Raw genomic sequence first — 20,042 nt, 5'->3', positions numbered from 1 at the left:
GCCAAAAGGAGAACTGCAAATCCCAGCACTCAGATCTAAAAACCTCCCCATGGGGTTTGGTCTCTGGATTCAAAGGAAAAAAGGTCCTGAGGGCTCAGGGTAATCCGGAGGCTGGCTGGGGAAATTGGTGAGGATTGTGAATTTTGTGCTCAGTGGAGGTGATACCTGGTGGGAAGTGCTGGGCAGATTTCAGAGCTGTCTGAGCTGAATGGAAACCTTCAGCCCAATCTGAAAAGCTCTTCAAAGACCTCAAAATGATGGGATTTTAAGAAAAGGGAAACACAAGCCACAGAGTGAAAGAACTGGTTTGGAAGCCAAATATCTTTCTCTGCAAGGAATTTAGAACTGAAAAGGCTTTGAGCAAAATATTTAGATTTTCAAATATATCTATTTCTTATGGGGAAGTTTAAAGTAATTTTAAATTGCTGCTACTCTGTTCTCAAATAAACATTTCCAACTGGCCAAAGAGCTTTTGGGTTGTTACAAGTGCAAATCCCAGGCTGACATTTGTAAACTTAAATTGCCCTTTCCACCTGCATCTACACACAGAATAATTGCAGGGAAGTTGTAGTTCTTTGACTGGAAACTATCTGCACAAAAGCAATGACCCATAAATTAAATGCCTGGGGAAGGAATACAAGGAATATTGAATAGTGCCACGCTCTTTTAGTAGATGATAGGTATTAGTGGCACATAATTTGGCCAGACAGACCAGAGGAAAAAAAAAAATAAATAAGCAAATAGAGCCATTCAAAGCCATTCAAAGCATCTCCACAGGTACATCCCCTGGCTGGTTTACAGCAAAGTGGTTTGTAGGAAGCACATCCCCAGAAATAACTCCTGTTCCCAATGGTTGGCTGTGCTGCTGTTTGCAGAGAGAGAAACCAGACCTTTGTTAAACCTTGTTGTATCTCCTGGGGAAAAAAAAAAAATAGAAAAAATAGAAAAAAAACCACCCAAAACAAAACATAACACTAAAGAACCCTGGAGAATAATAAAGTTGTGGCAATGCTCACCAACGTGGTGGTATGGCAGCACCATGGGCCAGCCAACACTGAAGGCAATGACAGATACTGCAAGAAGATGAAATACTTCTCAATAAAAAGTACCACAGGATTTTTAATGCCCACAAGTGGTCAGGAGCTGCTTTTCCAGCTCATCTGCTTTATCTAGTTCAGCTGTTTGACATGATCACACCTCACCAGGTTTACTGTGCTCATTTTCCACAACACTTCTTTGAGCAAGCGAAATATTTCCTACTCTTTGTAGGAGGGAAAGTGAGGGATGGAGGCACACCAGGAGTTCTAGTAGAGCAAAACACTGGACCTGGCTTTCTCCTAAAGCACTCATTCCTAGGACACCTTTACCCACCCCCAAGATGCCACCAGAACCCTTCAGACTTTAATCCATAGCCCCCCCATCTCCATCCCCCAGACACCCCCAGCACCTATCACACCTTTAACCCCAGGGTTCTGGTTTCCATACTTGAGATGTGGTTGGGGGGGGAACTTTTTCTTTTCCATAGCTCTGCATTTTTATCCTATTTATATCTCCAGTCTGCAGGGCCAGGCTGTACTGTGGACGAGGCAGCAGAATTGGAGGGCATATTTCTCTATTTCTACAGCACATCATTCTGTGCCTTCCCCTTGGCCTGCACATGGAGCTGTGTGAATGAGCAAGGGTTGCAAAATGGATTTTGCCTGGGGCAGTGAAATAGCTGGGGCCAACCTTGTCATTCTGTTTCACTCACTCTTTTTTTCCCACCCTATCTCTATCTTGGCTTTTCCTTTCCTTTCTCTCTTTGTTGTCTTGGTTACACGGGCAGATTCCTGATATGCTGCTAGTTTTCATTTTAATGATACATTCCTGTAAAGCACAATATTTTACTTCAGCTGTGGGTGCCACTGGATAAATTCCTTTGACATATGTGACATTTGTATATCACCCAACAGATATTGCTTTATGACTCTGGGTATTTTGCAGCACGTTCACGATCACAATCTGATCTATAGTCTGCCTCTTCTGGATAAAAACACAGAGGAAAAGACTGAAACTGCAGAAAAAAAAAAGGAGGAAAGTTTCCCCCAAACCATCTTGTCATTACTTGAAGCAGCTGAGTAGATCTTGCCATCTTGGAGATAATCTTGTAACTCTTTTTTCTTCAAGCCACCCAAAAGACTTCAGAGGAGCTCAGCTGAGTTGCACTACACCAGGAACAGCAGCATGGTGGGACCCAGGAAGCAGGAAAAAAATATATAATAATCTCCAGGGCTTTGTCCATTGGCACATGGAGTTTCACCCAATCCTACAAAGTTTATTTAGATATTTAAAAATAAAAAAAAACCCCAAACTGACCATAAATCAAACTTCATGCTGACAATGGATTCCACTGCAGTTGCAATACCAATAGAATATTACATTTGCTTCCCATTCAAAAGCAGCTGATTGATGAACCAAGATGGAAAACAAAGCTTCAAAGGGCCCCATGAAGGCTTGGAAGAGGCCAGGGAGTTTCAGGTGAAAATGTTGAATGCTAAAATTAGACCCAGATGTGGGGCACCCAAAAAAGGATGATGTCCTGAGCTCAGGTACCCTCAGGAGCCATGTGAAAGGAGAGTGTTTGGAGTAGTTGGTGACAGCGGAAATCAGAGCAAGGATGGGGATGAACCTACAGAAGCTGAAGGTTTCCAGCCTGGTCCCACTGGCCCAAAACAACCACAGGTGTTCAGCAGAGCCCCATTTTTCTTTGTATTTTGCTTCTCTGATGAAGATTTACTCAGCTGAGGAAGATCTCAGCCCAAGTTCTGCCACACAGACCAAAAGCACTAACTACAGCAGACAGAATATTCAGCACATTAGGAAAAAGGGAATAAAATACAGCTTTCTCCACTTACATCAGCTGGTTCAGCTCCCCTTTTCTCATTCATTACCCTATAAGGCTGCCTCTGCTCTCTGCCACACTAAAACTTTCTCACTCCTCTTTTTTCCCTATTAGAAGGAATTAGGTCTTGGATTCTGCATGGTGACCTGCAAAGGCAAAGTCAGAGCTGGTTCTGAGTTTCTTTCTCCTGAAGCCAAAAGAATAATCAAAATCCTTGCATGTGCAGGGAGGCAGCAGTCATTCTTCACTGCTTAAATCTTTTTGGATCTTCCCCATTCAGATCTCAGCTTTTCTCCACCCCCCTCCCAAGAGACAGGAGAATTAAAGTTTATTATGGGATCACAGATGACAAAGAAGTAAAAACTCATCAGTCACTGGAGGAGATTATTTTTGTTTTGACTGTTTGAAAACCAATTTGGCTCCTTTTCCACATGCCTGAAGAGACTGTTTAAAAATACATATATATTCTCCTTTCAAAAGCATTGGTAGCCTTTACTCTGGTGAGCAAAACCAGAGACATTTGCCAGTGGGCAGGACCCTGTTCCCTTCACAGAAGTCCCTCAGCATGAGAGCAGTGCCATCTGAATTTACAATCTTGGGGTTTTTTGGGTTTTTTTCAAGCAAAGAAACAAGGAGAGGAACAAAACCACCAGAGATTTCAGACCTTCCTTAAGCATCTGTGAACAAGTGATTCCCTTCTTTCCCCCTCTCAGTCCATCTCATCCACAAGCCACCTTCCTTTCCCCAACCTGGAAGGCTGTGGGGTTTTTTTTTGCAAGAATTCCAAGAGAAATCAACACCCAACACAACACAACTCCCAGGGCTCTGCCCAAATTCCCTTCCCAGCTTCTCACCCACCTCCATGATCACGGCAAATCCACAATATCCTCAATACAATACAATATAATACAACAATATACAATATAATGCAACACTCCTGGGTTGAACCTTCAGACCAAGGTGGTCAGACTGGAACATGGGGTTTAAAACAGAGCTGGTGTCCATCATCAGCATGAGAAGGGCACTTCCAATGCCTCCTCTTGCATGGAAAAAACCACAGGTAGATGATTCCCAGTTTCCACCTTCCCAAGCCTCTCTCCTAATGTTTTTCAAAGCCAACTACAGAGCCACAGCCACAGAAGAAAAATCTTTTTGGTGTGAGGGCACAGTGAGGAACATAAATAAACTCCTCATTGTGTTTGGGTTTCTGTGGAGTCAGCCATAAACATAATGCTCATTATCATTCAAGACACAGCTTCCTTTTTGATGAAAATTCTCTTCCTTCAAGTACAAGGGCCCAGCTTGACCTAAACAGAGCAACCACTAATCTCATGCTGGGCTCGTGGTGAAATCACAGTCCAGTCACATTGCTCTGAAGAAAGATCTCCAGAGGATGAAGCTTGTCTCTTAAACTTCAGCCAGAGTCAGTTTTTCTTCCAGCATGCACAGATACCCTGTGATCAACTCCTTAATTAGAGATGCTCTGAACACACACACAAAAAAAACCCAAAAAAACTGTTGGATGTAAAGTGCCTCAAGTCCGACTGTGGCTGGGTCTGTGGTTTGACTTCAGAAACATTCATGTGCTGATGAACAACAATTTGGAAGGAGGAATTTAGCCTCTCTCACATTCTATCCCTCAAGGCTCAAACACTTTTTTGCCAACCAGAACATTTCCTGCCCTCAAAATAAGCGATGCACCTTAGGATAAAGCCCCTGCACACACTCAATGCAACACTGCAAGACTCAAAGGAACATGAAAATCTGATTTAGAGGACCATGTTAGGTCTTACCTTCTTGAGCTTCCCACTTTTGGTGCCCACAAAAGCCAGGGAGTGGTTCTTGTAGACGTAGGCAATCACAGATGTCATTCTGTCCCCATCCTCAGTGAAAATGGGAAGCCCTCGCACCATGGATGATACTCCCAAGGGGGCATTCATATCCAGGCCACAGAAATTGTCATCAATTGTTAACAGCTGTAAACAGAAAGAATAAGAGTGTAAAAAAAAAATAAAAATGAAAATGAAGCCACCAATTCTTTAGCTCTTTGGGAAGCATCCATCCAAGCAGGGACACGGTTGCACAACACGCTGGTAATTTATGCAGGCTGAGAAATCAATGACAAAGGAAGGACTGGAGAAATACAGAGGTGGAAAAAATGTGTCCAAAGTTGCATAATGAGTTACAGACAGAAGGAGAACTGGAAAGTTGCTTCTCTTGAGTGACATCCCAGCAGGATACATTACGTTAAGCCTTTTTCCTACTGCTTTACCAGTCAAGTTGTACCAGTCAAGGCAAGCAATCACAGACAAAGTCTGCTGAAAGTGTCTTAAATGAGTCGAGTTCTGTCAAAAAAAAAAAAATTTAAAAATGTGTGCACATCATTCCCATGGGATCCAGAACAAAAACCACTGAGCTGATTCTGTACTGGCAGATAAAATAGACCCTGGGTTGTCCTCTAACCTTACACCCAGTGGTAGGGGGTCACATTTATGGAACCTAAATAACTCCCCTCCCACCTCCAAACCCTGTAGCATCACTCATACTACATCTTGGAAATTACAGACCCCCAAGGCATGTCCAGGAATGATCTGGGAGACAACTGAGCAGCCCAGACCAAATCTCTAAACCTGCAGTAGGGACTACACCAAGGATTAAATGCCACAGTGACTGCACACACTCCCCATTCCTGGGGTTAGTTTAATCATAGAATAGAATTATAGCATCATTTTGGTTTGAAAATACCTTGAAGAGTCCAATCATTAACCCAGCACTGCCAAGGCCACCACTAACCCATGGCCCTCAGCACCAGATCTCCACAGCTTTTAAACACCTCCAGGGATGGGGACTCCACCACTGCCTGGGCAGGGCCTGACAACCCTTTCAGGGGAGAAATTGTTCTTAATATCCAATCTAAAACTCTCCTGGCACAATTTGAAGCCTTTTCCTCTTATCCTATCACTTCTTCCTCAAGAGAAGACACCCAGCTAGTTACATGTCACAGTTTTCGTCCATAACCAGGTGACAGATGCTCTGTTATCCTCCCACTGGGGAAAATAAAAAGGGGGATAAGAGAGAGAGACTTTAAGGTTGGCAAAAAAACCCCTAGAATAGATTTTTCTTTCATGAACAGATAGGAATAATAACAATGATGATGAATTGCATACAAATATATAAATATATATTCCATTTAAATATGGAATCCACACTCCTCAGCTGGCAATTGCTTCCCAACCAGAAAAGTCCCAGGATGGGGTTGGCTGAGTCCAGCATGCTGGTGACATTCCACAAAAACCTTGGAGAAGCCAAGCTGGTCCCCAATGCTGGGGAAGGTGACCTGGCTTGATGAACAACATTCTTCTCCATCAAGAAACCAGGATGCAGGAACTTCACTGGGACCACTGGTAATTTTGAAGCTAAGCACCCTCCTAAAATGTTTTGCTGGGCAAAGCCCTAAAAATGCAATCATTAACTGTATAGAAATGTTGCCCAATTTGGATATATCAGCAAAAAAGGACCATGCCACTTTTATTTATCTGAGCCCACATCTTTCTGGAAACACAGTTAGAGAATATGTGCTGCTCCTTATTTGAGTTCACAAGCACTAAAAGCCTGATAGTTGATTAATTTTCTCCTCACCCAGCAATTACAGGGAATAATTACAGCTAGTTTTTCTGAATGAAAGAATAATGTATCCTAAATGTATTTATGAACATATAAAACCTACAAGGAATTCAAACAGCCATTAGTAAGGCACAGCAAGCCTGAGCTCTGGCCTCCAAGAGCTATTAGTGTTTGTGGGCTGCCCTTTTGGACCTAAAACATCAGCACCAAGAGCAATTACAGATCAGATCAACAGCGTTTGTGAGCAGCTGACAGGATGTTCCAAGTCTATGATGCCAGCACAAGGTCTAAGATAAATCTACAGTCTAGACCCAAAGGCCAAATTCTTCTGAGGTTTGGGACCACCAAGCTGACGGCCCAAAAGCTGAGGATTTCTGGAGACAATGAGACCACACACAGTTTCAGTACATAGATAAGGAGGGAAAAGCTGCAACTTGATTACTCAAGAAGTACAAATGGCTCTGAGGCAGTGATGGTGCCCAGATCTTGTCCTGCACTTTGGCCACAACAACCCCATGCAGCGCTACAGGCTGGGGACAGAGTGGTTGGAGAGCAGCCAGACAGAGAGGGACCTAGGAGTCTGGATTGCCAGGAAGCTGAACATGAGCCAGCAGTGTGCCCAGGTGGCCAAGAAGGCCAATGGCATCCTGGGCTGGATCAGGAACAGCGTGGCCAGTAGGTCCAGGGAAGGGATTCTGCCCCTGTGCTCAGCTCTGGTGAGGCCACAGCTTGAGTCCTGTGTCCAGTTCTGGGCCCCGCAGCTCAGGAAGGAGATTGAGGTGCTGGAGCAGGTCCAAAGGAGGCAACTGGGCTGGGGAAAGGACTGGAGCACAGATCCTCTGAGGAGAGGCTGAGGGAGCTGGGGGTGTTGAGGCTGGAGAAGAGGAGGCTCAGGGGAGACCTCATCACTCTCTCCAACTCCCTGAAAGGAGGTTGGAGCCAGGGGGGGGTTGGGCTCTTTTCCCAGGCAACTCTCAGCAAGACAAGAGGGCAGGGTCTCAAGTTGTGCCAGGCGAGGTTTAGGTTGGAGATTCGAAAGAATTTCTTTCTGGAGAGGGTGATCAGGCATTGGAATGGGCTGCCCAGGGAAGTAGTGGATTCCTCGTGTCTGGAGCTATTTCCAAAGAGCCTGGATGTGGCACTGAGTGCCATGGGCTGGGAACTGCAGTGGAAGTGGATCAAGGGTTGGACTTGATGATCTCTGAGGTCCCTTCCAACCCAGCCAGTTCTATGATTGTATGATCTTTCTGCAAGACATTAGAGACTCACTGTCAGAGATGGGCTATCTGGAGACATTAAACTTCAGGGATTTTTGCTTCTAAAGCTTCAGAAAGGTGGCAATTGCTTCCTTCCTTTCCCCATGCTGGTATCAAGTGGGAACTCTAGAACTTAGAATGGAAAAAAAATTTTTGAATTTGAAAACCTAAACCATGTGATGCAGTACATTATTTTGTGTACATTCTAGAGTTACCTCCTGTAAGACTCTACTGCCACGTATGAAATGTCTGAAATCCTGGATGCTGCATACAAGTATTTTTACAACCCTCCAAGCTACCTTTTTGCTTTTTGGAGGTGTAAAATATAAGACACTAAGAAACAGAATTGTATTACATTTTCTGGTGCTACGAAAGCCTCCAAAGACTGTATTTAAAAGAATTAAAAGGCAAACTGACTCCAAGAAAAAGCTACAGAGTGTGTACAGTGTGTTTGTGTCATGCAGGGGGACAAACCTGACCCATCACCTGCTCTGGGATCCATCTCACCCATGCAAAAAACTTAGCAAGTAGCCTACAAGTGCTCATCTAAATTACCTCCATAAAGAGGAAAGGAGGGAGGTCAGAGAAGAAGCCACCCAACCAAATTTCTAAGGTGCTGGATCACCTTCTTGTAGAGCCAGGTGGTTGGAAAAGGATGCAGCTGATTCACTCAGCATCCAACATCAAGATCTATCATACTGGGAAAAGGAGGCTGGAACAGAGGATTTGTTGAGGTCTCTTCCCATCTCAAGTATCCTAGGGATGTAGGAGCTGAAAAGAATCCAGATCTTGAAGTCAAGCCCAGTTTGACCAGAAACTCCTCACATCACATATTTATAGTGGGTGTTTCAAGGCTAAAAGAAAACTGTGCCTGTGTCTCTGTTTTGCTCCTGGCCTGGCAGGCTAAGGACAGTTTCAGATGAAAAGCAAGAAATTCCTAAACCTTCTACAAGCAAAACAAGAGGTGCAAAGGAAGAAAGTCCTGCTTCACCGTGGCTTTCAAGGAAAATAAGGAATAGGGAACAGCTTTCTCCATCACCAGGAGGATGGAAAACATAATAGTGCCAGCAGGCATCTAACCTAGGGTGCAGCCTTCATCTCAAACAGCAGGAAATGACACCAAAAAGCAGTGAAATGACAGCAATCAAGCAGAGCTGGCACAGGCTGAGGTTGTCCTTGGTGTAGCTCAGCCTCCCCTCCCTGCAGCTCAACCCAAATCAATTCCTCCAGCTGAAGCCCTTGAAGTCAGAAAGGACTGAGGGGGATGAAGGTGACTGGGGGATTGGAGCAAGAAGAGATTTTCTCTGTGATGAAAGAAGGCTGAGAGAGCTGGGAATCTTCAGCCTGGAGAAGAGAAGGCTGAGGGGAGACCCTGTTCATGTCCCCAAGTATCTAAAGGGTGGGTGCAAGGAGGATGGAACCAAACTCTTCTCAGGAGTTCCCAGGGACAGGATGAGGGGCACCAGGCACAAGCTGGGCCATGGGAAGTTCCATTGAAACCTCAGAAAAAAAACTTCTTTGCTGGGAGGGTGCCAAGGCACTGGCCCAGGCTGCCCAGGGAGGTTGTGGAGTCCCCTTCTCTGGAGATATTCAAACCCCCCCTGGATGCAGTCCTGGGTAATGTGCTCTGGGTGCTGCTGCTTTAGTGGGAGAATTGGACTGGATGCGGTCCCTTTCAAACCTGACAATTCTGTGATTCTGTGAACCATGCAATCAGCTCCTCTGCCTTCCTGCATGACCCAGGACCTCGAATCCCAGAATCTGCTGTTTTGCAGGCAGATAGAAACTATTTTCTCTTAGCTTACCAGGCAGGTCTGAGCCTGCATGGCTGTAAGGACACAGCACTGAGCCGTCTGGAACAGACTCTATCAGCAGCCAGGATGTGTTAGCTAGAGGATGGGATTGCTGTAGATGCCTCTCAGAGCTCAGAGTAAGCTCTCAGCCTCCTGCAAAACCCTAAGAGGATCTAGACCCAGCATCAAGCACAATAACCCATGGCTGATCTGCAGCACATCTCCAATCTGTTGAGAATTAATTAATCCAATTGCCACAGAGTGGTTCCTTCTCCATCAGCCTGGGCACAGATCCACCTGAATTCAGGCTGACCCTTAATGGGGATGATATCAAGGTTTTCCCCCTTCCCCCAACAGACCCAAAACTAAATTTAAGCCTATTTATTTCATCTTATTACCCTGAGATTATCTACAGAAAGGCACATCCTTATCAGAAAAGCTGATAAGAAAGGTGGGGATGGATGGTTTAATAGGGCCTTTAGTGATAGGATAAAGGGTGATGGTTTTAAACCAAAAGAGGGGAGATTCAGACTAGATATAAGAATGACAATTTTTCAGCTGAGGGTGATGAAACACTGGCACAGGTTGCCCAGAGAGGTGGAAGATGCCCTATTCAATGGGGCAAATGCAGGTTGGATGGGGCTCTGAGTAACCCATGACAAGGTGGTTGAACTAGGTGACCTTTAAGGGTCCCTTCCAACCCAAACCATCCTATGACCCAAGGCTGAAGAGTGAAATCAACCTATTCTCTTATATGACACAGTTCAGATGAGATCTAGGACCATCACAGCCCACCACAGCCTCTGGGACACTCCAAATGGGCCCTGATGTTCACCCACATGTTTGTGTGGCTCCTGGAGAAGCCACCCCTAAGGACAAGAACCATCCTCCAAAAACAGGAGCCAGGCCAGCCAGCCACACACCAGATGAAAACTATTTCCATGTAACATATTTGGGTTATTTCTTTGTCTGCAATAAAAAAAAAATGCCAGCAAGCAAAACCCTACAAATAAACATCACCAACTTCTGTGCAGCTGTGCCTCTCAGCTGCACACAGGCCTTTGTGAAGGCAGAAATACAGTCATCTTCTTCAGCAAAGAGAAACACGTAAGGAAGTTTGGATTTATGATGAAAGGGTCAGGAGTTGCAAGCACAGGTTTATTTTCCATTCCAGACACTCCTAGCAGCAATATAAAGCAGCCACGTTAAACTCTCCTGGAGCTTCTCTGCTTGGCAATTTCACCTTAACAACTTCCCAGAATGAAAGCAGAGGTGAGGACATGAATTCACTCTGCTCCTAAAAGTGCTGGGATCTCAGGGAGAGCCAAAGGGAAGATCTAAAGAGGCAGGAATAGGATCAGCAAGCCTCACATCTTGAGCTGGTAAATTCATTCTGGACTGGGGGCAATCAGTTCATCACCCCACACCAGCTTCCCACCTGAGAAATCCCACTCCTGCCCCAGGGAATATTCCACCCCTGCCCCAGGAAAGCTGCTGAACACAGGTTTCTGTGGTGCTCTACACATCCAAAATATTTTTGTCTGAGAATGGTTGGGCATAAATTCCTTCCTGAGTCCCAGAAGCTGCCTCTCCACCTTGGGTTGGTGAGAGGCTGAGGTTTGCTCCCACCTCTGCTCCCTGCATCAGCAACCAGAGGCTAATTCACCATTCACCAGTGAAATTCACATTCACCAGTGAAATAGGAAAGATGTGCAAAAGAATGGGCCTGACTGATAGGAGGATTCTGGCAGCCATCTGCTTTTTCCACAATGAAAGCTCTCAAATAAATAACAAACACATCCAAGCTCTCCTGGAAAGGATGGTTTCACAAAGCTGGGGATAGCTCAGTCCCCCAGAGATTCACTGAGCCCCAAAAAACCCCCAAACTCAGCAGAAGGGTTAGAGCTCTGATTACAAGACTTTTTTCCCCATCCTCATCCTCTTTCCCAGCTGAAGCACCAGAGATTGGGGGGGGGGAGGGCAGTGCAAATGGTGCTCATCAGAACCTGGAGTTGTCCCTTAAACATCTGCTTTAGCTATTTGCTTTTGAAACAGCCCTGGAGAATCAAACACAGCTTAATCCATATTTTGGGAAAAGCTTCCATGAAGGATTAGCCATCCTGGCTTTCCCTCTGGTAAAACCTTCCACCCCAGTCAAAGCCCTGAGGGTTTTTTCCAGATACCTCAGGAGGCTCCAAAGAAATTCTGGGCTGGGGATGAAGGATGTCCAAGTGGCCAAGTTTTGCCTTTGATTTGCAGCTCATGCCTGACTGCCCTGACATCCTATGGTGGCAGGTACTTGGCTCCTCACTCTTGTTCTCTCAGGCTTGGCTGGGTCAGAGGATGGAGGGAACACATATGTTACGGTTGTCTGTGCTGCCAGTGGGGCCAAGAAGCCAAGAGCAAGAAGAAATCAACAGTGATAAGTATCTGAGTCTTTGCAAGGAGATATCCAAGGTCTTTTCCATCACCTGACTGCAAGATCTTCTTTCCTTCCTGACTGCAAGGACTGGAGGAGGATGAGGATGCACCTGGATCCTACTCAGTGGGATATTTAAAAAAAAGTAGAGATGGAATCTGTAAAAATAAATATGTCACAAGGAACTTCATGGTACCAGAAGTGATACAAGCAAGGAAAATTAAGGTCTAGACCACATGGTGGAAGGGTGAACCATAAACCCTCTCTTTGCCAACCACAGATCTTTAAACTCCAGCAGCAGCCAGGTAGCTCCCAAGGTTTGTGCTTCTCCTGTTTGCCTCTGCCTGTCTCCTCTTCGTGGGATCACCAGGGGCTCTACTGTTTGGTGAAATTCTGGTGAAATGTTAGTTTACCCTACTCCTGGTATTAGAACCTGGCTGGGTTGGCTCTAACTCTGACCTCCTGCTTCTGGCCATGCTGCCTTCAAGTCTCTCCAAGTCAAAATTCCTTTGAGACCATTGGGTCAGCTCAAGTTCTGCCCACAATCAGTGCTGTGAACTTTGGCAGAACCATCCCATGGCAACCTATTGGCTGTGCCTAGCTATGAGGTCCTAGGGGCAGGATGGAGACAATTCCATTGACTGTCACATCATGCCACATCATTCCCATAATTTTAGGCCTGTTCCTGCCCTGCCCATCACATACATTCCTGACACTGGGTCAGGAAGAGGCTACAAAGCATCAACAGCTGCAGAACTTTGTCAGCTGCAGTTCAAAAGGGGAAATTATGCAGAAGAAAAAAAAAAAAAAAAGATGGGAACTTTGAGCCACCAAGCCAAGATAGCACAGATCACCAACCAACCCAGTCTTCAGTGGTTAACCTGCAATCTAATGACCCCCAAAAATATCCAGTATCATTTCCCCAGGGTGCTCTGGGATATAATGGAAGTTGGATGGAGAGCCAGCATTTGGAAATCTATTATAATTGCACACTGCTTTTCACTTGTGCAACCACAGCCCTGCTTACCATAAAATTACATGTCACCAGACACAAGTGACAGTGCTGTTAGGGTAACTTTACCAATTACAGGGAAATTGCACCCACTAGGCTAAGAGGTTTTCATTCCAACATAAATCAGGAACTCAAGAAAAGGGAGGGAAAGTTACTCAGATTGACTAGGACTACAACAGGCACTTGGTTTTTAGGTCTGGGGTTTTAAGTATCAGTTCAAGGGCTGGTGTCAAGTTACCCAAGTGCTGCTGAATCTTAATGTACTACAGACTTTTTATGTCTGCATTTATGGTCCTGTTACCCTGTGAGCATAAGGCTTCCCAACAGTCTATCCCATATACCTCCACGTCATAAAATTTGCAATTTCCTGAAGAGGAGGTTGCCTTTCTTACAGAGACCAACAGGTTTCTTTAGTCTTCAGGCCTTTTGCTCAGCAGAGCTGGCAGATTGGTAGTAAGGAGTAATTGTTGCCATAAATTTAACATCCTTGAAGTCCCAACTTTCTGAATGAGCAAGGTGCCAAAAGATGTCTACAATGTACACCCATTGGTGAACCCTAAAAATGGTGTAGACCCTAATATTACAAAATTTAAGCAATACTGGCAGTGTTTACTTTCCTTATTACTCTTTTCAGACCCCAGAGATGCCCACCACAGATTTCAGGGGCTGCTGACTCCATCACAGCCACAGAGCCTGTGAGCAGCCACTCCAAATAATTTCCAGCCTATGGCTTGTTCTCCAACTCTTGTTCCCACTTATTCTATGGATGTTGCCTTAGCCAGGCACTGGGAATGGCCAGCAGCAGCATTCCTGCTCTGGAAGCAGAACTGGGCTAGCAGAGTGGAACAGTTCATGCCATCAGGAAAAAAAATTCAAGATTCATAGAATCATAGAATCATAGAATTAGCCGGGTTGGAAGGGACCTCAGAGATCATCTAGTCCAACCCTTGACCCACCGGAGCAGTTGCTAGACCATGGCACTGAGTGCCACATCCAGTCTTTTTTTAAATGTCTCCAGGGACGGAGAATCTACCACCTCACCGGGCAGTCCATTCCATAGCCTAATCACCCTCTCCGTGAAGAAATTCTTTCTAATATCTAACCTAAACCTCCCCTGGCACAACTTAAGACTGTGTCCTCTTGTCTTGTTGAAGGTCGTCTGTGAAAAGAGTCCAGTTCCCACCTCGCTACAGCCTCCTTTCAGGTAGTTGTAGACAGCAATGAGGTCTCCCCTGAGCCTCCTCTTCTTCAGGCTGAACAGTCCCAGCTCTCTCAGCCTCTCCTCATAGGGCCTGTGCTCGAGTCCCTTCACCAGCCTGGTTGCCCTCCTTTGGACCTGCTCCAGGACCTCTACATCCTTCTTGATCACCACCTTGATGATCCAGAGAAGCTTATCATAGATATCATGTGAACAGGAAAACAACATCAGGCCCTGGCACAGGCTTCCCAGGGAAGTGGTGGAGTCCCCATCCCTGGAGGGATTTAAAAGCCGTGGAGATGTGGTGCTGAGGGCCATGGGGCAGTGGTGGCCTTGGCAGTGCTGGGGTAATGGTTGGGTTTAATGATCTCAAAGGTCTTTTTCAATCAGAATTATTCAGAATAATCAGAATTATGGTTCTGACATGTTCCTTGGTCACTCTCCATTACAAGTGAAGATGTTACTGGCAGATGGTGTACTGGTACCAGCTTCATCACATCCCTCAGCTCCTATATCAACCCCCAAACATCTGCCAGGAGAAACCCTCACATTGTGACAAGGTAAACAAGGAAAGGTGCAGAATGGACTCAGAGACCCAGCAGTATTTTTCAGAGGGATATTTACACTCTTTGTTTGGGTATTTTAATCAGTACCTGAGAGAGCTACAGAAAAGCTGGATAGGGACTTTTGCCAAGGGCATAAAGTGATAGGACAAGCAGGAATCGTTTTAAGCTGAGAAAGGGGAGATTTAGATCAGGCATTAGGAAGAAAGTCTTCCCTGTGATGGTGGTAAGACCCTGGCAAAGAGAATCTGTGGCTGCCCCATCCCTGGCAGTGTCTCAGGTCAGGTTGGGGCTTGGAGCAACCTGGGCTGGTGGGAGATGTCCCTGGATGATCTTTAAGGTCCTTTCCAGTGCAAATCGATTTTATGATTTTAACTTAAGTGTTATTTCAGTTAGATCCCAAGAATCTCATCCAGGCAGGGAAGATGGACAATACCTGAGTGTCTGATACAGGACAAACACTCCCATTTGTGGAGGTCTTCACATCCCAACCACCATCACTGTCTCAGCCAAGCCTCCCTTTCTGTAGACATCATTTCCACTCCTTCAAAAGAAATTGTGACATTATACTTCCAAATCTCAGCATTAGCACACCAAGCCATGCAGCTGGGCTGAAAAGCAGATCCCTGAAGTGTGTGCTCACTGAGGTTCATCACCTCACAGATGGCACCAAATCCTACAAACAAGGAGGATGGATGGGACCTGTAGAGCTGCAAACGTGACTGTAAAGGATGCTGAGTTCTTCTGCAGTCCTGTACACTTCCCTTTGCTGGCTCAGAGGCTGGAGGATCATATGGATGAGACACTGAAGGATAAACAGAGGAATATGATCTCTGTGGCTCTCAGCTCAGTGCTTTTCATGAGCTTTAAAAAAATCACTTATAATTTTTCACACACCCCCCAAAATAAAATTAAAAAAAAAGAGATTATCGAGTGTGGAGACTCTGCCTTTTGAAACTGCCATGGTCTGTTGGGTAAATAAGCATTTGGGGATTTTTCCAAAGTGAAGTATTGATCAAATAAGCTGCTAGAGCTTTTCTGTAAGAACAAATCTCAGCAGCAAAGCTGTGTTAGGCACCTGGAACACAGCAGGACTGACTTCCCCTGGTGCTGCTGTAGCTGAGATGAGGGGTAAGAGTCCCAGAGAGAGAAAAACTTAGGTGAAAAGGGTTTTCTGAGCAGGGAGAAAGACACTTTGGGGAGAAGGACAAGTGCTCGCCAGCTGCTGCATTTTATCCTAAAGGATGTTCCATTTTCATCATCTGCCAAACATTGTCTGCATAACAAATACCTGGAAACACCAACTGCAGTGATGAGAGAGGTGTAAGAAGAGGCTGGATCTCCATCCTCTGCACCCTGTGCCCTGTGATCCTGAGCATCCTTCCCATCCCATGGGTTTCTCTCAGGCATGTTCATCCAACAGAAACACTTAACAAAGAGCCATTCCTTTCCCAAGTAACAACCTCTCATGTCCCAGCTTTACCCCACCTGGAGCTCTGTGTCCAGCTCTGGAGTCCCCAACATCAGAAGGACACAGAGCTCCTGGAAGGTGTCCAGAGCAGAGCCACTCAAATGCTCAGAGGGCTGAGCACCTCCCTGGGAAGCCAGGCTGAGGGCTTGGGGTTGTTCAGCCTGGAGAAGAGGAGGCTCCCAGGTGAGCTTAGAGCAACCTTCCAATATCTGAAGGGGCTCCAAGAAAGCTGGGGGAGGGCTTTGGACACAGGGGGGTAGGGAGAGGCCAAGGGAAATGGGTTAAAACTTGGAGAGGGGAAATTGAGGTTAGAAATTAGGAGGAAATGCTTTATTATGAGGATGCTGAGACCTTGGCCCAGGTTGTCCAAGGAAGTTGTGGCTGCCCCATCCCTGGCAGTGTCTCAGGTCAGGTTAGATGGGGCTTGGAGCACCCTGGGCTGGCGGGAGGTGTCCCTGAACATGCAGGGGGTTGGAATTAGATGAGCTTTAAGGTCCCTTTCCAACACAAATCTTACCATGATTCTATGATCTTCACAAGATGGACACAACCAGTACACTGCAGGCATCTTCTAACCTCTCCACAACCTCATCTTTGCTGTCTGTGACAACACTGAAGGGTGTTGTTCTCTTGTTCCTACAGCCTTCTCTGTTTTCTTTGTCTCCTTTTCACTGACAATGTGCTTGACCCAATATCTGATAATACTTCCTGGCAGCAGAATGGTTAAACAAGCATTTCTGGAGCATTCCTACCAGCTGTCATTCACCCCTGATTCCTATTCCAGGAAGGAACACCAGCACCTTGCTGGATAGAATCCAGATGCCTCCCTTACTCCCCCCCTCCACTAGAGATTCTCCACTGAATCACAATTACTATAATTATTATTTTGTTGCACAGGCAAAATTATCATTTGGGCTTCAACGTGCCAGGCACACCAACAGTGCTACAGAAATGAAACAACAATGCTGCTTTCCATGCCAGCAACACCTTCACCCACCACCCCAGAGATCCTTAAAAGCATTAATTAAGCCTCAAAGTCCTGCAAAGGTAAAAGGAGTGTCAGGACGAGGGATGTGGATGTGAGGTTGCTCTTTGGCACAGGGAAATTGAGAGAGCGCAGCTGGGTACGAGAGGCCCCTCCTTGTTCTTTGAGTTGTGCCAAGCTCCAGGGCTGCTCATCTGTACCAGAACCACCTTGAGCCCAGTCCTATCATCTCCCAGAAAGGAGCCAGGACCCAGAAACCAAGCAAGTCCTGGGCTGCATCAAAAGAAGCAGAGACAGAAAGTCAAGGGAGGGGATTCTCCCCCTCTGCTCTGCTCTGCTGAGACCCCACCTGGAGCTCTGTGTCCAATTGTGGAGTCCCCAACATCAGAAGGACACAGAGCTCCTGGAAGGTGTCCAGAGCAGAGCCACTCAAATGCTCAGAGGGCTGAGCACCTCCCTGGGAAGCCAGGCTGAGGGCTTGGGGTTGTTCAGCCTGGAGAAGAGGAGGCTCCCAGGTGACCTTAGAGCAACCTTCCAATATCTGAAGGGGCTCCAAGAAAGCTGGGGGAGGGCTTTGGACACGGGGGGGGTAAGGAGAGGAGAAGGGAAATGGGTTAAAACTTGGAGAGAAAGGGGAGATTGAGGTTGGAAATGGGGAGGAAATTCTTGAATTAGAGGGTGGTGAGAGCCTGGCCCAGGTTGTCCAAGGAAGCTGTGGCTGCCCCATTCCTGGCAGTGTCTCAGGTCAGGTTGGATGGTGCTTGGAGCAACCTGGGCTGGCGGGAGGTGTCCCTGAACATGCAGGGGGTTGGGACTGGATGAGCTTTGAGGTCCCTTCCAATTCAAACCATTTTTATCATTCTATGATAAGTTAAGGGCATTGCCAGAAGCTGTGCAGCAAATCAGTGGCAAAGGAGAAACAGCACCTTGCACAGCTTTGCTCCATGCCAGGACACCCTGGCTATCCTAAATAAATCAATGGGTTAAAACTTGAAGAAGGGAGATTTAGGTTGGACATTAGGAAGAGATTTTTTTCCTGTGAAGGTGATGAGACCCTGGAACAGGTTTCCCAGCGGAGTTATGGCTGCCCCATCCCTGGCAGTGTCTCAGGTCAGCTTGGATGGGGCTTGAAGCACCCTGGGCTGGTGGGAGGTGTCCCTGCCCATGCAGGGGGTTGGGAATTGGATGAGCTTTAAGGTCCCTTCCAACCCAAATCATTCTATGGCTCTATAATTCTAAAGAAGCCTGGTTATCAGTTTAAACAACGAATTAAAGCACTCAAGCCCCGAAAAGCAAAATCTCCCACTTGCTGCCTTTTTCTGGGCAGCTCTGGGTACTTGAGAAATTCAGAGCTCATGTGTCAGACAAGGAGAAATTCACTCAAGCCATGAAGTGAAAACTCCTTCTGCACCTGAACATCAAACTTTGTGAGAGAGAGGTTGCAGCCAGCCCTGGGACACAGGGACACTGTGACAGTGTCCACACCTTGAGTACTGGGTGAAGTTTTGGGTACCTCAGTATAGGAATCATAGAATCATAGAATTGGCTGGGTTGGAAGGGACCTCAGAGATCATCAAGTCCAACCCTTGAACCACCGTTGCGGTTGCTAGACCATGGCACTGAGTGCCACATCCAGGCTCTTTTGAAATATCTCCAGACACGGAGAATCCACTACTTCCCTGGGCAGCCCATTCCAATGCTTGATCACTCTCTCCGTAAAGAAATTCTTTCTAATATCTAACCTAAACTTCCCCTGGCACAACTTGAGACCCTGCCCTCTTGTCTTGTTGAAAGTCGTCTGGCAAAAGAGCCCAACTCCCCCCTGGCTCCAACCTCCTTTCAGGGAGTTGGAGAGAGTGATGAGATCTCCCCTGAGCCTCCTCTTCTCCAGCCTCAACACCCCCAGCTCCCTCAGCCTCTCTTCATAGGATCTGTGATCGAGTCCCTTCACCAGCCCAGTTGCCTCCTTTGGACCTGCTCCAGCACCTCAATCTCCTTCCTGAGGGGCTGAGGGGCCCAGAACTGGACACAGGACTTAAGCTGTGGCCTCACCAGAGCTGAGCACAGGGGCAGAATCCCTTCCCTGGACCTGCTGGCCACGCTGTTCCTGAGCCAGCCCAGGATGCCATTGGCCTTCTTGGCCACCTGGGCACACTGCTGGCTCATGTTCAGCTTCCTGGCAATCCAGACTCCCAGGTCCCTTTCTGTCTGGCTGCTCTCCAGCCACTCTGTCCTCAGCCTGTAGCGCTGCATGGGGTTTTTGTGGCCAAAGTGCAGGACCCAGCACTTGGCCGTGTCTGGAGGACAACTCTGATGAGAAGAGGTTGAGGAAGCTTGGAGAAAAGGAGGTTGGGAGGAGACCTTTTTGCCATCTCTAAATATTAGAAAGGAGGCCAAAGAGAGGGAGGTGTTGACCTCTTCTCCCTCGTAGTTAATGATAGGACAAGAGGAAATGGGTTCAAGTCATACCAGAGGAGGTTCAGATTGGATTTGAGGACAAATTTCTTCACCAAAAGAATGGTGAAGCATTGAAACAGGTTGCCCAGGGAAGTGGTGGAGTCACCATCCCTGGAGATATCAAAAAAACCCCACAGGTAGATGTGGCACTTCAGGAGGTAATTTAGTGGTTAAGGTGATGTAGGACTGATAATTGGAGTTGATGATCCTGAAGGTCCTTTCCACCCATGATGATTCTATGATTCTTTAATGTTTCTTGGCATGGGATCCCCACCAATAGCCCCAGCTCATCAATAAGTGCTGGCTGATTCCTTCATTAGGAGCAGTGAGGGTTCTATTCCTTATTCCTTATTTCTTATTCCTATTCTTTATTCTTATTCCTT

The 20,042-nt window shown here is 46.4% G+C and overlaps 1 protein-coding gene across 1 annotated transcript in view; it reads right to left on the bottom strand.

The window, feature by feature from the left end:
• Positions 1-20,042, bottom strand: part of PLXNA4 (plexin A4) — a 479,396-nt gene that overhangs the window by 446,710 nt on the left and 12,644 nt on the right. Inside the window, 1 exon segment of the mRNA XM_030459775.1 lies at positions 4,675-4,857. Within this exon segment, the coding sequence (XP_030315635.1) occupies positions 4,675-4,857 (183 nt within the window).

Source organism: Calypte anna, chromosome 1 (genome assembly GCF_003957555.1).
Source record: "Calypte anna isolate BGI_N300 chromosome 1, bCalAnn1_v1.p, whole genome shotgun sequence".
In the NCBI taxonomy this organism is placed as follows: domain Eukaryota; kingdom Metazoa; phylum Chordata; class Aves; order Apodiformes; family Trochilidae; genus Calypte; species Calypte anna.
Note: the sequence above shows the minus strand (reverse complement) of the source record. Positions and strands in the feature narration are given on the sequence as shown.